Source organism: Pan paniscus, chromosome 19 (genome assembly GCF_029289425.2).
Source record: "Pan paniscus chromosome 19, NHGRI_mPanPan1-v2.0_pri, whole genome shotgun sequence".
NCBI classification, from domain to species: Eukaryota; Metazoa; Chordata; class Mammalia; order Primates; family Hominidae; genus Pan; species Pan paniscus.
The window spans coordinates 65532747-65550276 of NC_073268.2; the positions used below are offsets into that span (position 1 = coordinate 65532747).

The 17530-nt window shown below is 48.9% G+C and overlaps 1 protein-coding gene across 8 annotated transcripts; it reads left to right on the plus strand.

Moving 5' to 3' along the window:
- Positions 1-8571: 8571 nt before the first annotated feature.
- On the plus strand, positions 8572-15883 carry AURKB (aurora kinase B). 8 transcript variants are annotated; one of them, XM_008971317.4, is made up of 10 exons: positions 8572-10044; positions 10325-10397; positions 10565-10620; positions 12716-12879; positions 12992-13046; positions 13250-13299; positions 13683-13867; positions 13978-14126; positions 15233-15407; positions 15573-15883. In XM_008971317.4, the coding sequence occupies exons 2-10, from the start codon at positions 10350-10352 to the stop codon at positions 15744-15746; spliced, it is 1056 nt and encodes a 351-aa protein (XP_008969565.2). In that variant the 5' UTR covers positions 8572-10044; positions 10325-10349; the 3' UTR covers positions 15747-15883. The 8 variants fall into 8 exon arrangements, with proteins under 8 accessions (XP_008969565.2, XP_008969564.2, XP_003818109.2 ...); XM_008971316.4 differs by having other exon boundaries at positions 8586-10044; positions 13250-13441; positions 13729-13867; XM_063598753.1 differs by having other exon boundaries at positions 8597-10044; positions 10519-10620; positions 12777-12879; positions 13250-13441; positions 13729-13867.
- The last annotated feature ends 1647 nt before the right edge of the window (positions 15884-17530 follow it).

The window sequence follows — 17530 nt, forward strand, 5'->3', positions numbered from 1 at the left end:
AATTATTATTTTTTGTTTGTATTTTTTTCCCCTTGAGACGGAGTTTCTCTCTTGTTGCCCAGGCTGGAATGCAATGGCACTATCGCGGCTCACCGCAACCTCCGCCCACGGGTTCAAAGGGATTCTCCTGCCTCAGCGTCCCGAGTAGCTGCGATTACAGGCATGCACCACCACGCCCGGATAATTTTGTATTTTAGTGGCGTGAGCCACTGTGCCTGGCCTTTTTTAATGTTTTTAATAATCTCTGCTGTTCTAGGTATGTTTACTTAACACTGAACACAAGGATATTAAATACAAATATTACCTTTCTCCAGACTTCCCAGCAGTCACTAGAAGCCCAGGACCACGTGCATTTTGGCTGCTTCCAGTATATTGAAAAACAAAACCGGTGGGATGGGATAGCTCACGCCTGTAATCCCAGCACTTAGGGAGGCCCAGGCGGGCAGATCACGAAGTCAAGAGATCAAGACCATCCTGGCCAACTTGGTGAAACCCCGTCTCTACTAAAAAATACAAAAATTAGCTGGGCGTGGTGGTGCACGCCTGTAGTCCCAGCTACTTGGGAGGCTGAGGCAGGAGAATCGCTTGAACCCCGGAGGCAGAGGTTGCAGTGAGCCGAGACTCTCTCTCAAAAAACAAAAAACAAAAAACAAAAAAAAAAAGAAAGAAAGAAAAAGAAAGAAAGAAAGAAATCCAGGCCACCCACCCTATATGCCTTGTCTTTTCCAATGGGAAATTTATTCCCTTCACCTCTCTCTCCTCCACTAACAATACCTTTCTAAGTGTGACTGGCTTTGGTTGATGGGGAAGAATTTGGGCCATCTCACCACCATCCACACAGCAGACATTGCCCAGGTTAAAATCTGTGCTCCGCTTTCCTTCCCCTTTCTTGCCCCTGCCCACCTTCTGCCATAGCTGTCACTGTGTCACTGTGTCACTGTATCACTATGTCCAAGACAAAGGCAGACAGTTGACCAGTCCTTGCAGAAATGGTGCTTGAAGAACTGCTGATGACCTGAGCAAGGTAACAGCATAGAAACTCTGGCGACCTAAGGCGGAGCTGGCTGTGAGGCTGGCTACCAAGCAGTCCCACCACCATTCTCACTGCCAGGGCAACCAGAAAACCTTGCCTGCATTAATTATTTCATAAGGAGATGCAAAATGATCATTTCCTAATTCTATCATTTTGTGTACATTTATTAGCTGAAACACACACACAGATATATTCGTAACAAAATAAAGAAGAAATACAGCCAGGTGTGGTGGCTCACGCCTGTAATCCCAGCACTTTGGGATGCCGAGGTGGGCAGATCACCTGAGGTCAGGAGTTTGAGACCAGCCTGGCCAACACGGTGAAACCCCGTCTCTACTCAAAATACAAAAAAAATTAACCAGGCATGGTGGCACATGCCTGTAATCCCAGCTACTCAGGAGGCTAAGGCAGGAGAATCACTTGAGCTTGGGAGGCGGAGGTTGCAGTGAGCTGAGATCATGCCATTACACTCCAACCTGGGCGACAGATTGACGCTCCGTCTCAAAAAAAAAAAAAAAAAAAAAAAAAAAAGGAAATACACCTACAGTCCTTGTTTCTCTAACTGGCCACGTAGTGGTAGCTGATAACTAGCTGCTGCTGCTGCTGCTTCTTTTTTTTTTTTTTTTTCTTGAGATGGAGTCTCGCTCTGTCACTCAGGTTGGAGTGCAGTAGAGTGCAGGTGATCCACCCATCTCGGCCTCCCAAAGTGCTGGGATTACAGGCGTGACCCACTGTGCACAGCCTTTTTTTTATATTTTTAGTAGAGACGGGGTTTCATCATGTTGGCCAGGCTGGTCTCCAACTCTTGACCTCAGGTGATCCTCCCGCCTCAGCCTCCTAAAATGCTGGGAATAAAGGTGTGAGCCACCGCACCTGGCCTAACTAGCTTCTTCTATTACCCATTTTGTCTTCCCATTGTCTTCAACAAGCCCCTCAACTGGTCCTGGTTATTTCCCTCGTAGGGAGACCCAAACCTTGTTCCTGAAGGGTCTAAGCCACTAGTAGTCCTATCTGAAGTGAGTGCTTCCGCTTGTAGTTTTCCACTGACCTTAGAATCTGTATTAGTCTGCTCAGGCTACCATAACAAAATGCCGTAGACTGCGTGGCTTAAACAACAGATATTTATTTTCTCACTGTTCTGGAGGCTCAAAGTCCAAGATCAAGATGTTATCAGGGTTGGTGTCTGCTGAGGCCTCTCTTGCCGGCTTTTACGGTGTCTGCTGAGGCCTCTCTTGCCGGCTTTTACATGCCGCCTTCTTGCAGTGTCCTCACATGGCCTTTCCTCTGTGCCGACAGGGAAAGAGAGAACTCTGGAGTCTCTCCCTCTTCTCCTAAGGATGCCAGCCCTGTAGGATTAGGATTCCACTCAAATGACCTCATTTAACCTCAACTACCTCCCTAAAGCTGTGTCTAGAAATACATTTACATTGGGTGTTAAAGCTTTATCATATGGATTTTGGAGAGACACAATTTCATCCATAACAACCACAGAAGAAAATGGTAGAGAAACAATATACCTAGACCTAATTCTTGAAAATATTTTTTTTTTGAGACGGAGTCTCTGTCTGTCGCCTAGGCTGGAGTGCAGTGGCATGATCTCAGCTCACTGCAAGCTCCGCCTCCTGGGTTCACGCCATTCTCCTGCCTCAGCCTCCCTAGTAGCTCGGACTACAGGCACCCGCTATCACGCCCGGCTAATTTTTTTTTTGTATTTTTAGTAGAGACGGGGTTTCACCGTGTTAGCCAGGATGGTCTCGATCTCCTGACCTCGTGATCCACCCACCTCGGCCTCTCAAAGTGCTGGGATTTCAGGCATGAGCCGCAGCGCCCGGCCTACTTCTTGAAATTTTACTGACCGGGCGCGGTGGCTCACGCCTGTAATCCTAGCACTTTGGGAGGCCGAGACGGGTGGATCACGAGGTCAGGCGATCGAGACCATTCTGGCTAACACGGTGAAACCTCGTCTCTACTAAAAATACAAAAAAAAAAAAAAAAAATAGCCAGGCGTGGTGGCGGGTGCCTGTAGTCCCAGCTACTAGGGAGGCTGAGGCAGAAGAATGGCGTGAACCCGGGAGGCGGAGCTTGCAGTGAGCTAAGATCGCGCCACTGCACTCCACCCTGGGGGACAGAGCGACACTCCGTCTCAAAAAAAAAAAAAAAGAAATTTTACACTGGAACTCTACCTGTATGCCTTTTAGTTCATTTAAAAAAACATCATAAACAAATATAGCAAAATGTGTTAAGATTTGACTAATTTAATAGCAGTCACACAAGTGCCTTTAAAGTGTATTCCTGGATGGGTGTGGCGGCTCACGCCTGTAATCCCAGCACTTTGGAAGGCCAAGGTGGGTGGATCACCTGAGGTCAGGAGTTCGAGACCAGCCTGGTGAAAATGAGGAAACCCCTGTCTGTACTAAAAATACAAAAATTAGCTAGGCATGGTGGCCCACGCCTGTAATCCTGGGAGGCAGACGTTGCAGTGAACCAAGATCACCCCATTGCACTCCAGCCTGGGCGACAAGAGCAACACTGTGTCTCAAAAAAAAAAAAAAAAAAAAAAAAAAAAAATTAGCCAGAATGGTGGCGGGCGCCTGTAATCCCAGCTACTTGGGAAGCTGAGGCAGGAGAATCGCTTGAACCGGGGAGGCAGAGGTTGCAGTGAACTGAGATTGCACTGCTGCACTCCAGCCTGGGCAACAAGAGTGAAACTCCATTTCAAAATAATAATAATAAGGCCGGGCGTGGTGGCTCATGCCTGTAATCCCAGCTCTCATGGAGGCAGAGGTGGGAGGATAGCTTGAGCCCAGGAGTTCGAGACCTGCTTGGGCAATATAGCGAGACCCTGTTCTCCACAAAAAGGAAGAAAAAAAAGACAAAATAATAATAATAATAATAACAATAATAATAATAAATAAATAAATAAATAAATAAAAAAGAGCCGGGAGCGGTGGCTTCAGGCCTGTAATCCCAGCACTTTGGGAGGCTGCAGCAGGCGGATCACGAGGTCAGGAGTTCGAGAACAGCCTGACCAACATGGTGAAACCCCATCTCTACTAAAAATACAAAAATTAGCTGGGCATGGTGGCACACGCCTGTAGTCCCACCTACTTGGGAAGCTGAGGCAGGAGAATCACTTGAACGCAGGAGGCAGAGGTTGTGGTGAGCTGAGATCATCATGCCACTGCATTCCAGTCTGGGAAACAGAGCAAGACTCCATCTCAAAAAAAAAAAGATATTTTATAATTTTTTGTGGTAAATTATACTTAACATAAATTTTACCATTTTAACCATTTTAAAGTGTACAATTAAGGGTTTCTGGTATATTCTCACAGTGGTGCATCAATCATCACTATTTAATTCCAGAACATTTTAATCACCCCCCCCCGCCAAAAGAAACCATTGGCACTCACTCTGTATTCCTCCTTCTCCCTTCCCCTAGTCTCTGGAAACCACTAATCTGTTTCTGTCCCAGTGGATTTGCTTATGCTGGATATTATGCTGGATATTGCATGTAAATGCAATCATATAATATGTGAACTTTCTATCTTTTTTTTTTTTTTTTTGACGGAGTCTTGCTCTGTTGCCCAGGCTGGAGTGCAATGGCACGATCTCGGCTCACTGCAACCTGTGCCTCTTGGGTTCAATGGCTCTGCTGCCTCAGCCTCCTGAGTAGCTGGGACTACAGGTGCCCACCACCACACCTGGCTAATTTTTGTATTTTTTGTAGAGACGGGATTTCGCCATGTTGCCCAGGCTGGTCTGGAACTTCTGGGCTCAAGGGATCTGCCCACCTTAGCCTTCCAAAGTGCTGGGACTACAGCCATGAGCTGCTGTGCTCAGCTTAGCCTCTTTTGTTTATACTGTTTTCATGGTTTCCATGACATAAAATATCAGTACTTCATTCCTCTTAGGACTAAGTAAGTTTCTATTTTATGGATATATGACATTTTGTTTATTCATTCACCAGTTGATGGACATTTGGGCTGCTTCCAACTTTTGGCTGTTGTGAATAACGCTGCTTCTGAATATTTATGATACTTCCTTTCAATTCTTTTTTTTTTCTTTTTTTTTTTGAGATGAGTCTTGCTCTGTCACCCAGGCTGGAATGCAGTGGCATGATCTCAGCTCACTGCAACCTCCACCTTCCAGGTTCAAGCGATTCTCCTCCCTCAGCCTCTCGAGTAGCTGGGATTATAGGCACCCGCCACCACACCTGACTAATTTTTGTATTTTTAGTAGAGATGGGGTTTCACTATGTTGGCCTGGCTGGTCTCGAACTCCTGACCTCATGATCCACCCGCCTCGGCCTCCCAAAGTGCTGCGATTACAGGCGTGAGCCATCGTGCCTGGTCCACACCTTCCTTTTAGAGATTATTTGTCATTAATATTTAATCCTGCAAACAGTTCCATGACTCTATACACCTTCTAAAAAATTAGAACATTAAAGGCAAAACTTAAGTCCCCTTTGATGACCAACCATCTCTGCCTGCTCCCTCCTCTCCACAGAAGAGACAATGGCAATGCAAATACATGAGGTATATTTCACTACGTTGATGTGCCGGCAGTTAAAGGTAAATTGATAGATTAAAGAAGCAAGTTGGTGTAACCAAGTCCAAACTTGTTCTGAGGCTGCAATGAGCTATGATTGTGCAGCAAGAGTGCTTGCCTCGGACAAAAGAGACCTTCTCTTAAAAAAAAAAAAAAAAAAAAAAGGCCAGGTGGTGGTGAAACCCCATGTCTACTAAAAATAAAAAAATTAGCTGGGAGTGGTGGTGGGTGCCTGTAGTCGCAGCTACTTGGGAGGCTGAGGCAGGAGAATGGCGTGAACCCGGGAGGCGGAGGTTGCAGTGAGCCGAGATCACACCACTGCACTCCAGCCTGGGCGATGGAGCGAGTCTCTGTCTCAAAAAACAAAGAACCAAACTGTACATATATATATATATATATATATATTACTCTTATCTTACCTCTTTCCTGTCTGTCCTGAAGCTGGCCATAAATAAATTCTCTGAACAATCTTGTTCAATTACAGGTCATAAGACCCCCATTTCAGAAGGTGGAAGGAATACTGCACAGAGAAGCCAGGAAGAATCTAGACAGGCCTTGCTGGGCTTCCCCACTCAGCCTATTAGTACTAGATCATACCCTCTTCGTCCAATCACATTTCTACACAGTCGTCATGCTTCAATCACACCTATTTAATGAAGTCTCCATAAAAGACCCAAGAGGATGGGGTAGAGAGAGCTTCCTGAGAGCTGAACCCGTGGAGCATCCTGGAGGGCGGCACACCTTAGAAGGGCATGGAAGTTCCATGCCCTTCCCACCTCCTTGCCCCGTGCATCTCTTCATCTGTATCCTTGGTCGTATCCTTTATAAGGCCGGGCACGGTGGCTCACGCCTGCAATCCCAGCACTTTGGGAGGCCAAGACGGGTGGATCACGAGGTCAGGAGTTCGAGACCAGCCTGGCCAACGTAGTGAAACCCCGTCTCTACTAAAAATACAAAAATCAGCTGGGCGTGGTGGCGGGTTCTCCTGCTGAGGCAGGAGAATCACTTGAATCCGGGAGGCAGAGGTTGCAGTGAGCCAAGATTGCACCATTGCACTCCAGCCTGGGTGGCAGAGAGACTCCATCTCAAAAAAAAAAAAAAAAAATCCTTTATAATAAACCAGTAAACATTTTTTCCTGAGTTCTGTCAGCCACTCTAGCAAATTCATTGAACATAAAGAGGGAATTGTAGGAACCCCAACTTACACCCAGTTAGTCATGAGTACAGGTAAAAACAACCTGAGGCTTGCAGTTGGCATCCAAAGTGAGGGGCAGTCTTGTGGGACTGAGCCTTCAACCTATGGGATCTGATGCTCTCTCCAGGTAGATAGTGTCAGAATCTAATTGGAAGACACCCAGCTGATGTCTGCTGCAGAACTGATTGCTTGGTGGTGCAGTAAAATCTCCACACATGTGGTCGCAGAAGTCTCCTGTGTTGATTGCTGTGGTGTGAGGGCAGAGGAAGAATTGGGTCTTTTTTTGTTTTTGTTTATTTTAGACAGACTCTTGCTGTGTTGCTCAGGCTGGAGTGCAGTGGCGTGATCTCGGCTCACTGCAACACTCCCAGGTTCAAGCAATTCTTGTGCCTCACTCAGCCTCCTGAGTAGCTGGGACTACAGGCACCCGCCACCACAACTGGCTAATTTTTTTTTTTTTTTTCGAGACGGAGTCTAGCTCTGTCACCCAGGCTAGAGTGCAGTGGTGCGATCTTGGCTCCCTGCAACCTCTGCCTCCCAGGTTCAAGTGATTCTCTTGCCTCAGCCTCCCAAGTAGTTGGGATTACAGGCGCCTGCCACCACATCCAGCTAATTTTTGTATTTTTAGTAGAGACGGGTTTCACTGTGTTGGCCAGGCTGGTCTCGAACTCCTGACCTCGTGATCCACCCACTTCAGCCTGCCAAAGTGCTGGGATTACAAGCATGAGCCACCGCGCCTGGCCAGAACTGGCTAATTTTTTGTATTTTAGTAGTAACGGGGTTTCACCATGTTGCCCAGGGTGGTCTTGAACTACTGAGCTCAGGCAATCCACCCTCCTGGGGCTCCCGATGTGCTAGGATTACAGGCATGAGCCACTGAACCCTGCCCGTTTTTTGTTTTTATTGAGACAGGGTGTCACTCTAATGTCGGGGCTGGAGTGCAGTGGTGCAATCATGGCTCACCACAGCCTTGACCTCCGGCCTCTGCTGATCCTCCTCCTCAGCCTACCAAGTAGCTTGGACTAGAGGCACACACTACCATACTGGCTAATTTTTTTTTTTTTTATTTGTAGAGACGGGGTTTCACATGTTGCCCAGGCTGATCTTAAACTCCTGGGCTCAAGGGATACAGCCGCCTTAGCCTCCCAAAGTGCTGGGATTACAGGCGTGAGCCGCCAAGCCTAGCCATGGTTTGTTTTTTCTACACAATATGCTTAAACAGCAAATAGCATTTAGAATGCATTCAGAAAGGATATTAGCTGAATAATAATCTTCTCTATTGTTCATGTAAGAAAAGTGCTAACGTAGGCATGTAGAGGCTCAACAATGTCATCAAGTCCTGAAGTTCTTTCCAGGCCTCTCTTCTCCCTTCTGTAATGTTAGGCTTCAATGTCAAGCTGCTTCCTTCAGTAGCACTAGAAGCAGCAATGAGGGCTGCATGCTTCCCTGCTCACTTCCAGAAATCTCTTCCTCCATACCTTGCCCTATACATCTTTTCATCTATATCATTTGTAATACACTTTATGATAAACCAGTAAACGTTAAGTGTTTCCTTGAGCTGCCCAGCATTCTGAGCAAGAAACTGATTCCCACTAGCTGGCCCACTTAAATCACAGGCTTATGCCTGATCCAATAACCATAATCTGGAATAAAAGGTATTGATTAGTATAAGTCAATTGGGGCTCATTTCTGGACCTACAATGGAGTCAGTTTCCTTCTCAAATCCTCAAAACTCTAAGTGCTTTCAGAAGTGGGAATAAAGCTGGGCGCAGTGGCTCACGCCTGTAATCCAAGCACTTTGGGAGACCAAGGTGGGCGGATCACCTGAGGCCAGGAGTTCGAGACCAGCCTGAGCAATGTGATGAAACCCCGTCTCTACTAAAAATACAAAAATTAGCCGGGCGTGGTCACTTGCACCTGTAATCCCAGGTACTCGGTAGGCTGATACAGGAGAATCGGTTGAACCCTGAAGGAGGAGGTTGTGGTGAGCTGAGATTGCACCATTGCACTCCAGCCTGGGCAACACAGCGAATCTTCATCTCAAAAAAAAAAAAAAAAAGTGAGATTTAAATAGGTCTTCATCAACCTAGGGATTTGGGGTTGTCAGCAACTGAAACTACTACAGAAACCGACTGCATAGACTGGAGAGACAGGTGGTCCCCTAAAGGAAAAATAGAGTGTTAGAAGAAAGGAGAAGAGTGCTGGACAGTACACACTTAATAAATATCCACTGGTTATTTCATAGAAGGCCCAAAAATGTATTTATTTAACCCAGTAATGAAATCTGAGGGTTAGGAAGAGCAGAAAAGAAGGGAGTGTGGCAGGAAGGAGGAAAAATGAAAGTGGGCCCAAACAACACGGCAGCTAACAGAGGTCTTGCAACGAAAGGTCTGTTGGTGGAAAAACTCCCAGGAATGTCAGAACTTTTAAGAACGACGTAGTAATGACACAAGAATAAACACACAGGCAAATGAGCAAACAACGGAATACAAAGTCTAGAAATAGACACAAGTAAATATGCTAACATTATATATCAAGGGCAACATTTAAATTCTGTTGGGGCAGTTTGTTTAACAAATGGTGTTGACATAACTGGCGCTCCATCGGGCAGAGAAGTTAGACCCCAGCTCATACATGCATAAGGATAAACTCCAGTTACATTAAAGATTTAATATTTTTTATAAAAAGAAGAAGGCCGGGCACGGTGGCTCACGCCTGTAATCCCAGCATTTTGGGAAGCCGAGGCGGGTGGATCACCTGAGGACAGGAGTTCGAGACCAGATTGGCCAACACAGCGAAAACCCGTCTCTAATAAAAATACAAAAATTAGCCAGGCGTGGTGGCGGGCGCTTGTAATCCCAGCTACTCGGGTGGCTGAGGCACGAGAATCGCTTGAACCCGGGAGGCAGAGGTTGCAGCAAGCCGAGATAGCACCATTATACTCCAGCCTGGGCGACAGAGAGAGACCTGTCTCAAAAAAGGAAGAAAAAAAAAAAAAAGAAAAGAAAAGAAAAGAAAAGGCAAGATAATTCACTGCGGGAATTTGGGGAAACTTTCCTAAGCTGGAAGCCAAGCGTGCGCCCTTCTCATTCCGCCTCTTCCCATGACTTACGTCACAGGACATCGAGCCAATGGGAACTAGGCATGGGCGACGAGCTTCTCCAATGGGGCCGGGGCGGGAGATTTGAAAAGTCCTTGGCCAGGGCGCGGCGTGGCAGATTCAGTTGTTTGCGGGCGGCCGGGAGAGTAGCAGTGCCTTGGACCCCAGGTGAGCTGGCCTCCTGTCGCAGGCCTTGCGCCGGGAGTGGGCAGATGATCAGGTAGATCAGAGGGTCTGTTGGGCTGGCCTGCGCGCACGCCGCAGGGCTGGAAGGAGGTAGGGACGATAGGAGGGCGGGGGCGGTGAGACCAGCGCCCAGATTGGGGCTAGTGTGCTGACCTGCTCCCTTTTACCAGCTCGGGCTAGCGCTTCCGGCTCGATCGGTCCAACCCCTCCCTCTCTCTCTCTTTTTCTCTGCTTCTCACGGCTGTTTCCCTTCTCCGCCCAGCTCTCCTCCCCCTTTCCCTCTAAGGATGGCCCAGAAGGAGAACGCCTACCCCTGGCCCTACGGCCGGCAGACGGTAAGGCCCTTCCCTCCGTCCCTGCGCCCCCATGACCCCGCATGGCGAGTTCCTGCTGGGAAACTTGAGATCCTGCAATGAGCAATCCTTTAAGCACTTTCTTCCCCGTTATGCTCCAAAGAACGGGTCCCAAGTTTGACAACAGAACCCGCTCTGGTCATTTGTAGCCACATCCTGTCAGGTGCTGCCAACGTGAATCTAACCAGCCAGTGACTCCCAGCCGGTGAGGACCTCTGCAGGGCTCGTCACATACAAATGATATCTGGGACTGAGCAGGCAGGGCCTGGCCTTCAGGCCATGATTCCCAACCCATATCCTGAAAAAAATAAACTAGACAGCAAATAGAAATAGACTATAGACAGAGCGAGACTCCGTCTCAAAAAAAAAAAAAAAAAAAAAAGAAATAGACTATAAAAGGATATAAAGTTACAGTTTAAAAGGCCCAAGGCAAGTCTAAATTACAATTTGGAATTCATGACTAAATTGAGGTAAGAATCTAAATGGATCTAAATTGACTTATTTCCCAATGGTCCAGACAGATTTCATTGACGGGCCTCCTCCCTGATTTGAAATGCCACTTTTATTATATATATAAATTCCCACATATATGTGGGTCTATTTCTGGACTGTATTTTATTCAACTTGCTTATTTGTAGATTGGTACCAATATCACTATTCGGGGCCTAGGGGCTTTCTTCTCTTGGCTGCAGAAGAAGGAAGGGGCCCTGCACAGGCTTTGCTCCCTGTTTTTGGAGCTCTTGCTTCCTGGAGAGTCTGTCTGTTCCCTTGTGCATCAGCTCCCTCCCTCATGGAGCACTGAGTGAGGCTGTCAGGAATGGAGTCTGAATGAGAAACCATTGTCACTTTTACCTTAGTCACTCCTAAAAGAAAGTGTACCTATTATTTTGAGAAGTTGAAAGTGAGGCCAGGTGGGTGGCTCACGCCTGTAATCCCAGCACTGGGAGGCTGAGGCAGGTGGATCACCTGAGGTCAGGAGTTCGAGACCAGCCTGGTCAACATGGTGAAACCCCGTCTCTACTAAAAATACAAAAATTAGCCAGGCATGTGCCTGTAATCCCACCTACTCAGGAGGCCGAGGCAGCAGAATTGCCTGAACCTGGGAGGTTGGAAGTTGCAGTGAGCCGAGATGGCACCATTGCACTCCAGCCTGGGTAATAGAGCGAGACTCCATCTCAAAAAAAAAAAAAAAAAAAAAAAAAAATGAAGAAGTTGAAAGTGAGAAGTGGTCCAGGGCCATCAGGGTAGCTCTTAGTGTCCTTAAAGCCTGTTCTTGCAAAAGTGTAAATCCTGGTTATTGCTATAACATTCAAGGCCTCAAGCATCTTATCTAAGCCTTAATAAACTAAGTTTTTTAGGAGACTTTGAGAATACCTCTGTGCTAAACCCCTTGAATTGTGGGTGTTCATTGACCCAGCTCTCTACTGTGGTGTAAGTGAGGGGCTGGATGAATGACTGTGTTGTTATGGACAGGACTTATACAGGTTGAACAGCTTCATGCCTGAAAAGTGTGGGCCAGGGCCAAAGAAGTGAAATGTTAGGTGTTGGTGTGAGTCCTTTGCCCCTTATCTTAGGCCTACTTAGGTTATTTATTTTTTATTTATTTATTTTTTTGAGATGGAGCCTCACTGTGTTGCCCAGGCTGGAGTGCAATGGTGCGATCTCAGCTCACTGCAACCTCTGCCGCCCAGGTTCAAGCGATTCTCCTGCCTCAGCCTCCCGAGTAGCTGGGATTACAGGCGCCTGCCACCACACCTGGCTAATTTTTTTTTTTTTTGAGATGGAGTCTAGCTCTGTTGCCCAGGCTGGAGTGCAATGGCACGATCTCGGCTCACTGCAACCTGTGCCTCCCAGGTTCAAGCGATTCTCCTGCCTCAGCCTCCTGAGTAGCTGGGATTACAGGCGCGTGCCACCACGGCCAGCTAATTTTTGTATTTTTAGTAGAGATGGGGTTTCACTGTGTTGGCCAGGCTGGTCTCAAACTCCTGACCTTGTGATCCGCCTGCCTCGGCCTTCCAAAGTGCTGGGATTACAAGCATGAGCCACCATGCCCGGCCGCACCCAGCTAATTTTTTATATTTTTAGTAGAGATGGCGTTTCACCATGTTGGCCAGGCTGGTCTTGAACTCCTGACTGCAGGAGCCACTGCGCCCGGCCCTAGGTTGTTTATTAATAACCCATTTTAATATGGGACTATGAGCAGAGGCTGGGAAGCAAAACTGTCACATCAGTGTTTCTCTTTGAATTGGGGGTAGGTGGGTGGGTGGCTCTTTAGCAAGGGGCTGAAATACTGCTTGCAGCACATTCCACCCCGGTCATCAGACAAAGGCACCCTCAGAGCTACCCCCTGCTCCTTCTCAGGCTCCATCTGGCCTGAGCACCCTGCCCCAGCGAGTCCTCCGGAAAGAGCCTGTCACCCCATCTGCACTTGTCCTCATGAGCCGCTGCAATGTCCAGCCCACAGGTAACTGGGGCAAGGGGGAGAGGACTGAGCTGGGGAGATGACCGTCTGTGGGAGGGTTTAGGGATGAGAAGGTCATCCCTGTTCACATTCAACCTACCTGTTCTCTCCTTAGCTGCCCCTGGCCAGAAGGTGATGGAGAATAGCAGTGGGACACCCAACATCTTAACGTAAGTGCCCCAAGCCTTGGGGTGGACGGGGGTGAGGGGACAATGAACAGGCAGGAAGTCGGGGAGATAAAACCTAAGCACGGGAGGAGTAGGGATGAAGAGAAGTGGGGCGGAGGACAGGATGGGATGAGGAAGCAGAGAGAAAGCAAACCTCTTAATAACCAAAACCGGTTCTGAGTTGCCTTCCTCCACTTTCTAAGCAGGCGGCACTTCACAATTGATGACTTTGAGATTGGGCGTCCTCTGGGCAAAGGCAAGTTTGGAAACGTGTACTTGGCTCGGGAGAAGAAAAGCCATTTCATCGTGGCGCTCAAGGTCCTCTTCAAGTCCCAGATAGAGAAGGAGGGCGTGGAGCATCAGCTGCGCAGAGAGATCGAAATCCAGGCCCACCTGCAGTATGGGTTGATGCCCCCTGAGCCGAAGCCCCTCTGCTCCCTCACCCCCAGCTCCTCATTCAGCCCCACTTCATCCAGATTGCTTTCTCTGTAGCTATGGCTAGTGAGCCCCATTTAGCTCTTAGTCCTGGCAAGCCTTGAATCCAGAAATCTGCCTCCAGTTTCCCCTTACCACTCCCAGCCCTGGTGTCCCCGGCCTGGGCCACGTCTGACCCCAGTTTGCTCCTATCATCTTTTCCAGCTCTTTTATGCCTTTGGCCTGAGGCCTCCTCTGTCTCTTCCCCCAGCCATCCCAACATCCTGCGTCTCTACAACTATTTTTATGACCGGAGGAGGATCTACTTGATTCTAGAGTATGCCCCCCGCGGGGAGCTCTACAAGGAGCTGCAGAAGAGCCGCACATTTGACGAGCAGCGAACAGCCACGGTCCGGGCGGGTGGGCACCTGGGGCGCCAGTAGGGGGCTCGAGGCTGAGGGTGTGCTGCTTGTAGCTGGAGGTCCATCCTTGTCTGATTGCCTGTCGTTGCCCCTCCCAGATCATGGAGGAGTTGGCAGATGCTCTAATGTACTGCCATGGGAAGAAGGTGATTCACAGAGACATAAAGCCAGAAAATCTGCTCTTAGGGCTCAAGGGAGAGCTGAAGATTGCTGACTTCGGCTGGTCTGTGCATGCGCCCTCCCTGAGGTATGGTGGCCTGGGAGGCCAGACCTGGGTGTGAGGCAGGGCCATTAAAACCTCTCCAGGGGCCGTGCACCGTGGCTCACACCTGTAATCCCAGCACTTTGGGAGGCCGAGGAGGGCGGATCACCTGAGGTCAGGAGTTCGAGACTAGATTTGCCAACATGATGAAACCTTGTCTCTACTAAATATACAAAAATTAGCCGGCCATGGTGGCGGACGCCAGTAATCCCAGCTACTGGGGAGGCTGAGGCAGGAGAATTGTTTGAACCTGGGAGGCGGAGGTTGCAGTGAGCCGAGATTATGCCATTGCACTCCAGCCTGGGTGACAGATCGAGACTCTGTCTCAAAAAAAAAAAAAAAAAAAAAAAAATGGTTAGAGTGTGGTGCTAATAACCCCAAGGTCGCAGGTTTGATCCCCGTAGGGGCCAATGGTAAAACTTTGGCCAGGCGCGGTGGCTCACGCCTACCAGTCCCAGCACTTTGGGAGGCCAAGGCGGGTGGCACTTGAGGCCAGGAGTTCAAGACCAGCGGACCAGCCTGGCCAACATGATGAAACCCCATCTTTACTAAAAACACAAAATTTATTAAGCAGACATGGTGGTGCACACTTGTAATCCCAGCTGTTCAGGAGGCTGAGACATGAGAATCACTTGAACCCGGGAGGCAGAGGTTGCAGTGAGCCAAGATCGCCCCACTGCACTCCAGCCTGGACTCTGTCTCAAAAAAGCCCGGAGCAGTGGCCTTTTTTCCTCCCACATCACTTTTTAATGGCTTCATAGTATCACGTAGTAGCTGATTTATTTAACCAGAACATGCCTGATGGGCATTAGAGATGTCCCCAGTGAACTCCAAATGAACACTGCCCTCATATCAGGGTATCTTATTAAGATATATCCTTCAGTGTGGAGTTGCTGGGCTGTGTGCAGGCTCACCTCTGGGGCTTTGGGATATATCATCACCCCAACCCCAACCCCACTCCAGTGGCCCTACCTGGCTGGACCTCTCGCCTGGTACATCCCGTGGTCTTTTGGCTCCCTGCCGTCAGGCAGCAGGGAAAGGAGAGTTCCTATGTCACTGGGACCCCTGCCCACACCCCTTATCCCTCCCAGGAGGAAGACAATGTGTGGCACCCTGGACTACCTGCCCCCAGAGATGATTGAGGGGCGCACGCACAATGAGAAGGTGGATCTGTGGTGCATTGGAGTGCTTTGCTATGAGCTGCTGGTGGGGAACCCACCCTTTGAGAGTGCATCACACAATGAGACCTATCGCCGCATCGTCAAGGTGCGGCCTGGGCTTCGTGCCAGCTGCTGAGGCCAGGAGTTGGGGGGCTGGGGGTGGGCAAAGTGTATTTGCATGGCCCTAAGTAACTCCAAACAGAATGGGTAGTCAAGGAAGATGTAGCCAGGGTGAAACTAATGCAGCCCTTCCATCTCTTCACACCTGCAGGTGGACCTAAAGTTCCCCGCTTCTGTGCCCACGGGAGCCCAGGACCTCATCTCCAAACTGCTCAGGCATAACCCCTCGGAACGGCTGCCCCTGGCCCAGGTCTCAGCCCACCCTTGGGTCCGGGCCAACTCTCGGAGGGTGCTGCCTCCCTCTGCCCTTCAATCTGTCGCCTGATGGTCCCTGTCATTCACTCGGGTGTGTGTGTTTGTATGTCTGTGTATGTATAGGGGAAAGAAGGGATCCTGAACTGTTCCCTTATCTGTTTTCTACCTCCTCCTTTGTTTAATAAAGGCTGAAGCTTTTTGTACTGATGAGTGTAGATGTTTCTAGGTGGAGGCTTTGCTGTGGAGGAAGCTGTTCCCTAGAAGGAGAGCTGGCTCACCCTGAGGAGCCGGGATGAGCATTACTTTGCTATCCCTGGTAACACCCTACCCTCTCAGCTCTGACACCCACCTGGTCAGCTCCCAGCCACCCCAACCCCTACCCCCACTTCCACCTCTACCCTCACTGTCTATTCTTTCTGTTGCTCAGACTCCCACAGCCCAGGGGCACTGGGGGCCCTGGTTCCCCATTGCTACATTGGAACACCAGCCATCTCTGGCCACCTTCTTTCACCTCTCTCGGTTGTCCAACTTCTAGTTTTTCCTTTTCTGTTTCATTCTCTGCCCCTTTGCCAACGTAGGAGCAACTAAACAGTTCTGTACCCTAGAAGCTGTCTTTGATTATTTCACTGCTCTGGTCAGGATCTAGTACAGGAGCCAATAGAAGCAGCAGTGATTCTGTCTTGTTCCTGACATGAGGTTTCACTGTTATGCATGATGCTTGCTGTAGGTTTTTGATAGATACCCTTTATCAGGTTAAATAGGGCCTATTCTACTCATAGTTTACTCAGAGTCTTTAAAAAAACAAAAACAAAAACAAAAAAACAGTTAAGTCTGGGCGCAGTGACTCATGCCTGTAATCCCTGCACTTTCAGAGGCCGAGGCAGGCAGATCACGAAGTCAAGAGATCGAGACCATCCTGGCCAACATGGTGAAACCCCATCTCTACAAAAAATACAAAAATTAGCTGAGCGTGGTGGCGTACACCTGTAGTCCCAGCTACTCAGGAAGCTGAGGCAGGAGAATCGGTTGAACCCGGGAGGTGGAGGCTGCAGCAAGACCAGATCGCACCAATGCACTCCAGCCTGGCTACACAGCAGGACGGAGTCTCACCCTGTCGTGCAGGCTGGAGTGCAGTGGCCCGATCTTGGCTCACCGCAACTTCCAACCTCCTTTCAGGTTCAAGCTATTCTCCTGCCTCAGCCAGCCAAGTAGCTGGGATTACAGGCGCACGCCACCAAGCCCGGCTCATTTTTTTGTAGTTTTAGTAGAGATGGGGTTTCACCATGTTGGCCAGGCTGCTCTCGGACTCCTCACCTCAGGTGATCCACCCTCCTCAGCCTCCCAAAGTGCTGGGATTACAGGCGTACCACGCCTGGACAAGTTTTTTTTTTTTTTTTGAAACAGAGTCTTGCTCTGTCGCCCAGGCCGGAGTGCAGTGGTGTGATCTCAGCTCACTGCAGCCTCCGCCTCCCGGGCTCAAGTGATTCTCCTGCTTCAGCCTCCCGTGTAGTTGGTATTACAGACATGTGCCACCACTCCTGGCTAATTTTTGTATTTTTAGTGGAGACCGGGTTGGGGTTTCACCGTGTTGGCCAGGCTGGTCTCGAACTCCCGACCTCAAGCATTCTGCCCACCTCGGCCTCCCAAAGTGCTGGGATTACAGGCGTGAGCCACTGCGCCTGGCAGGATTGATTGATTTTTTTTTTTTTTTAATTCATTGCTTTACACCAAGCCTCTAGAACAGTACCTGGAATGTAGAGGACACTCAGTAACTACTGTAACAAATGAATAAATCTAACCAAAATTATGGTGGCAGTAGGGTGGAAAAGTGAATTCCTTGAATTTTATAGCAGG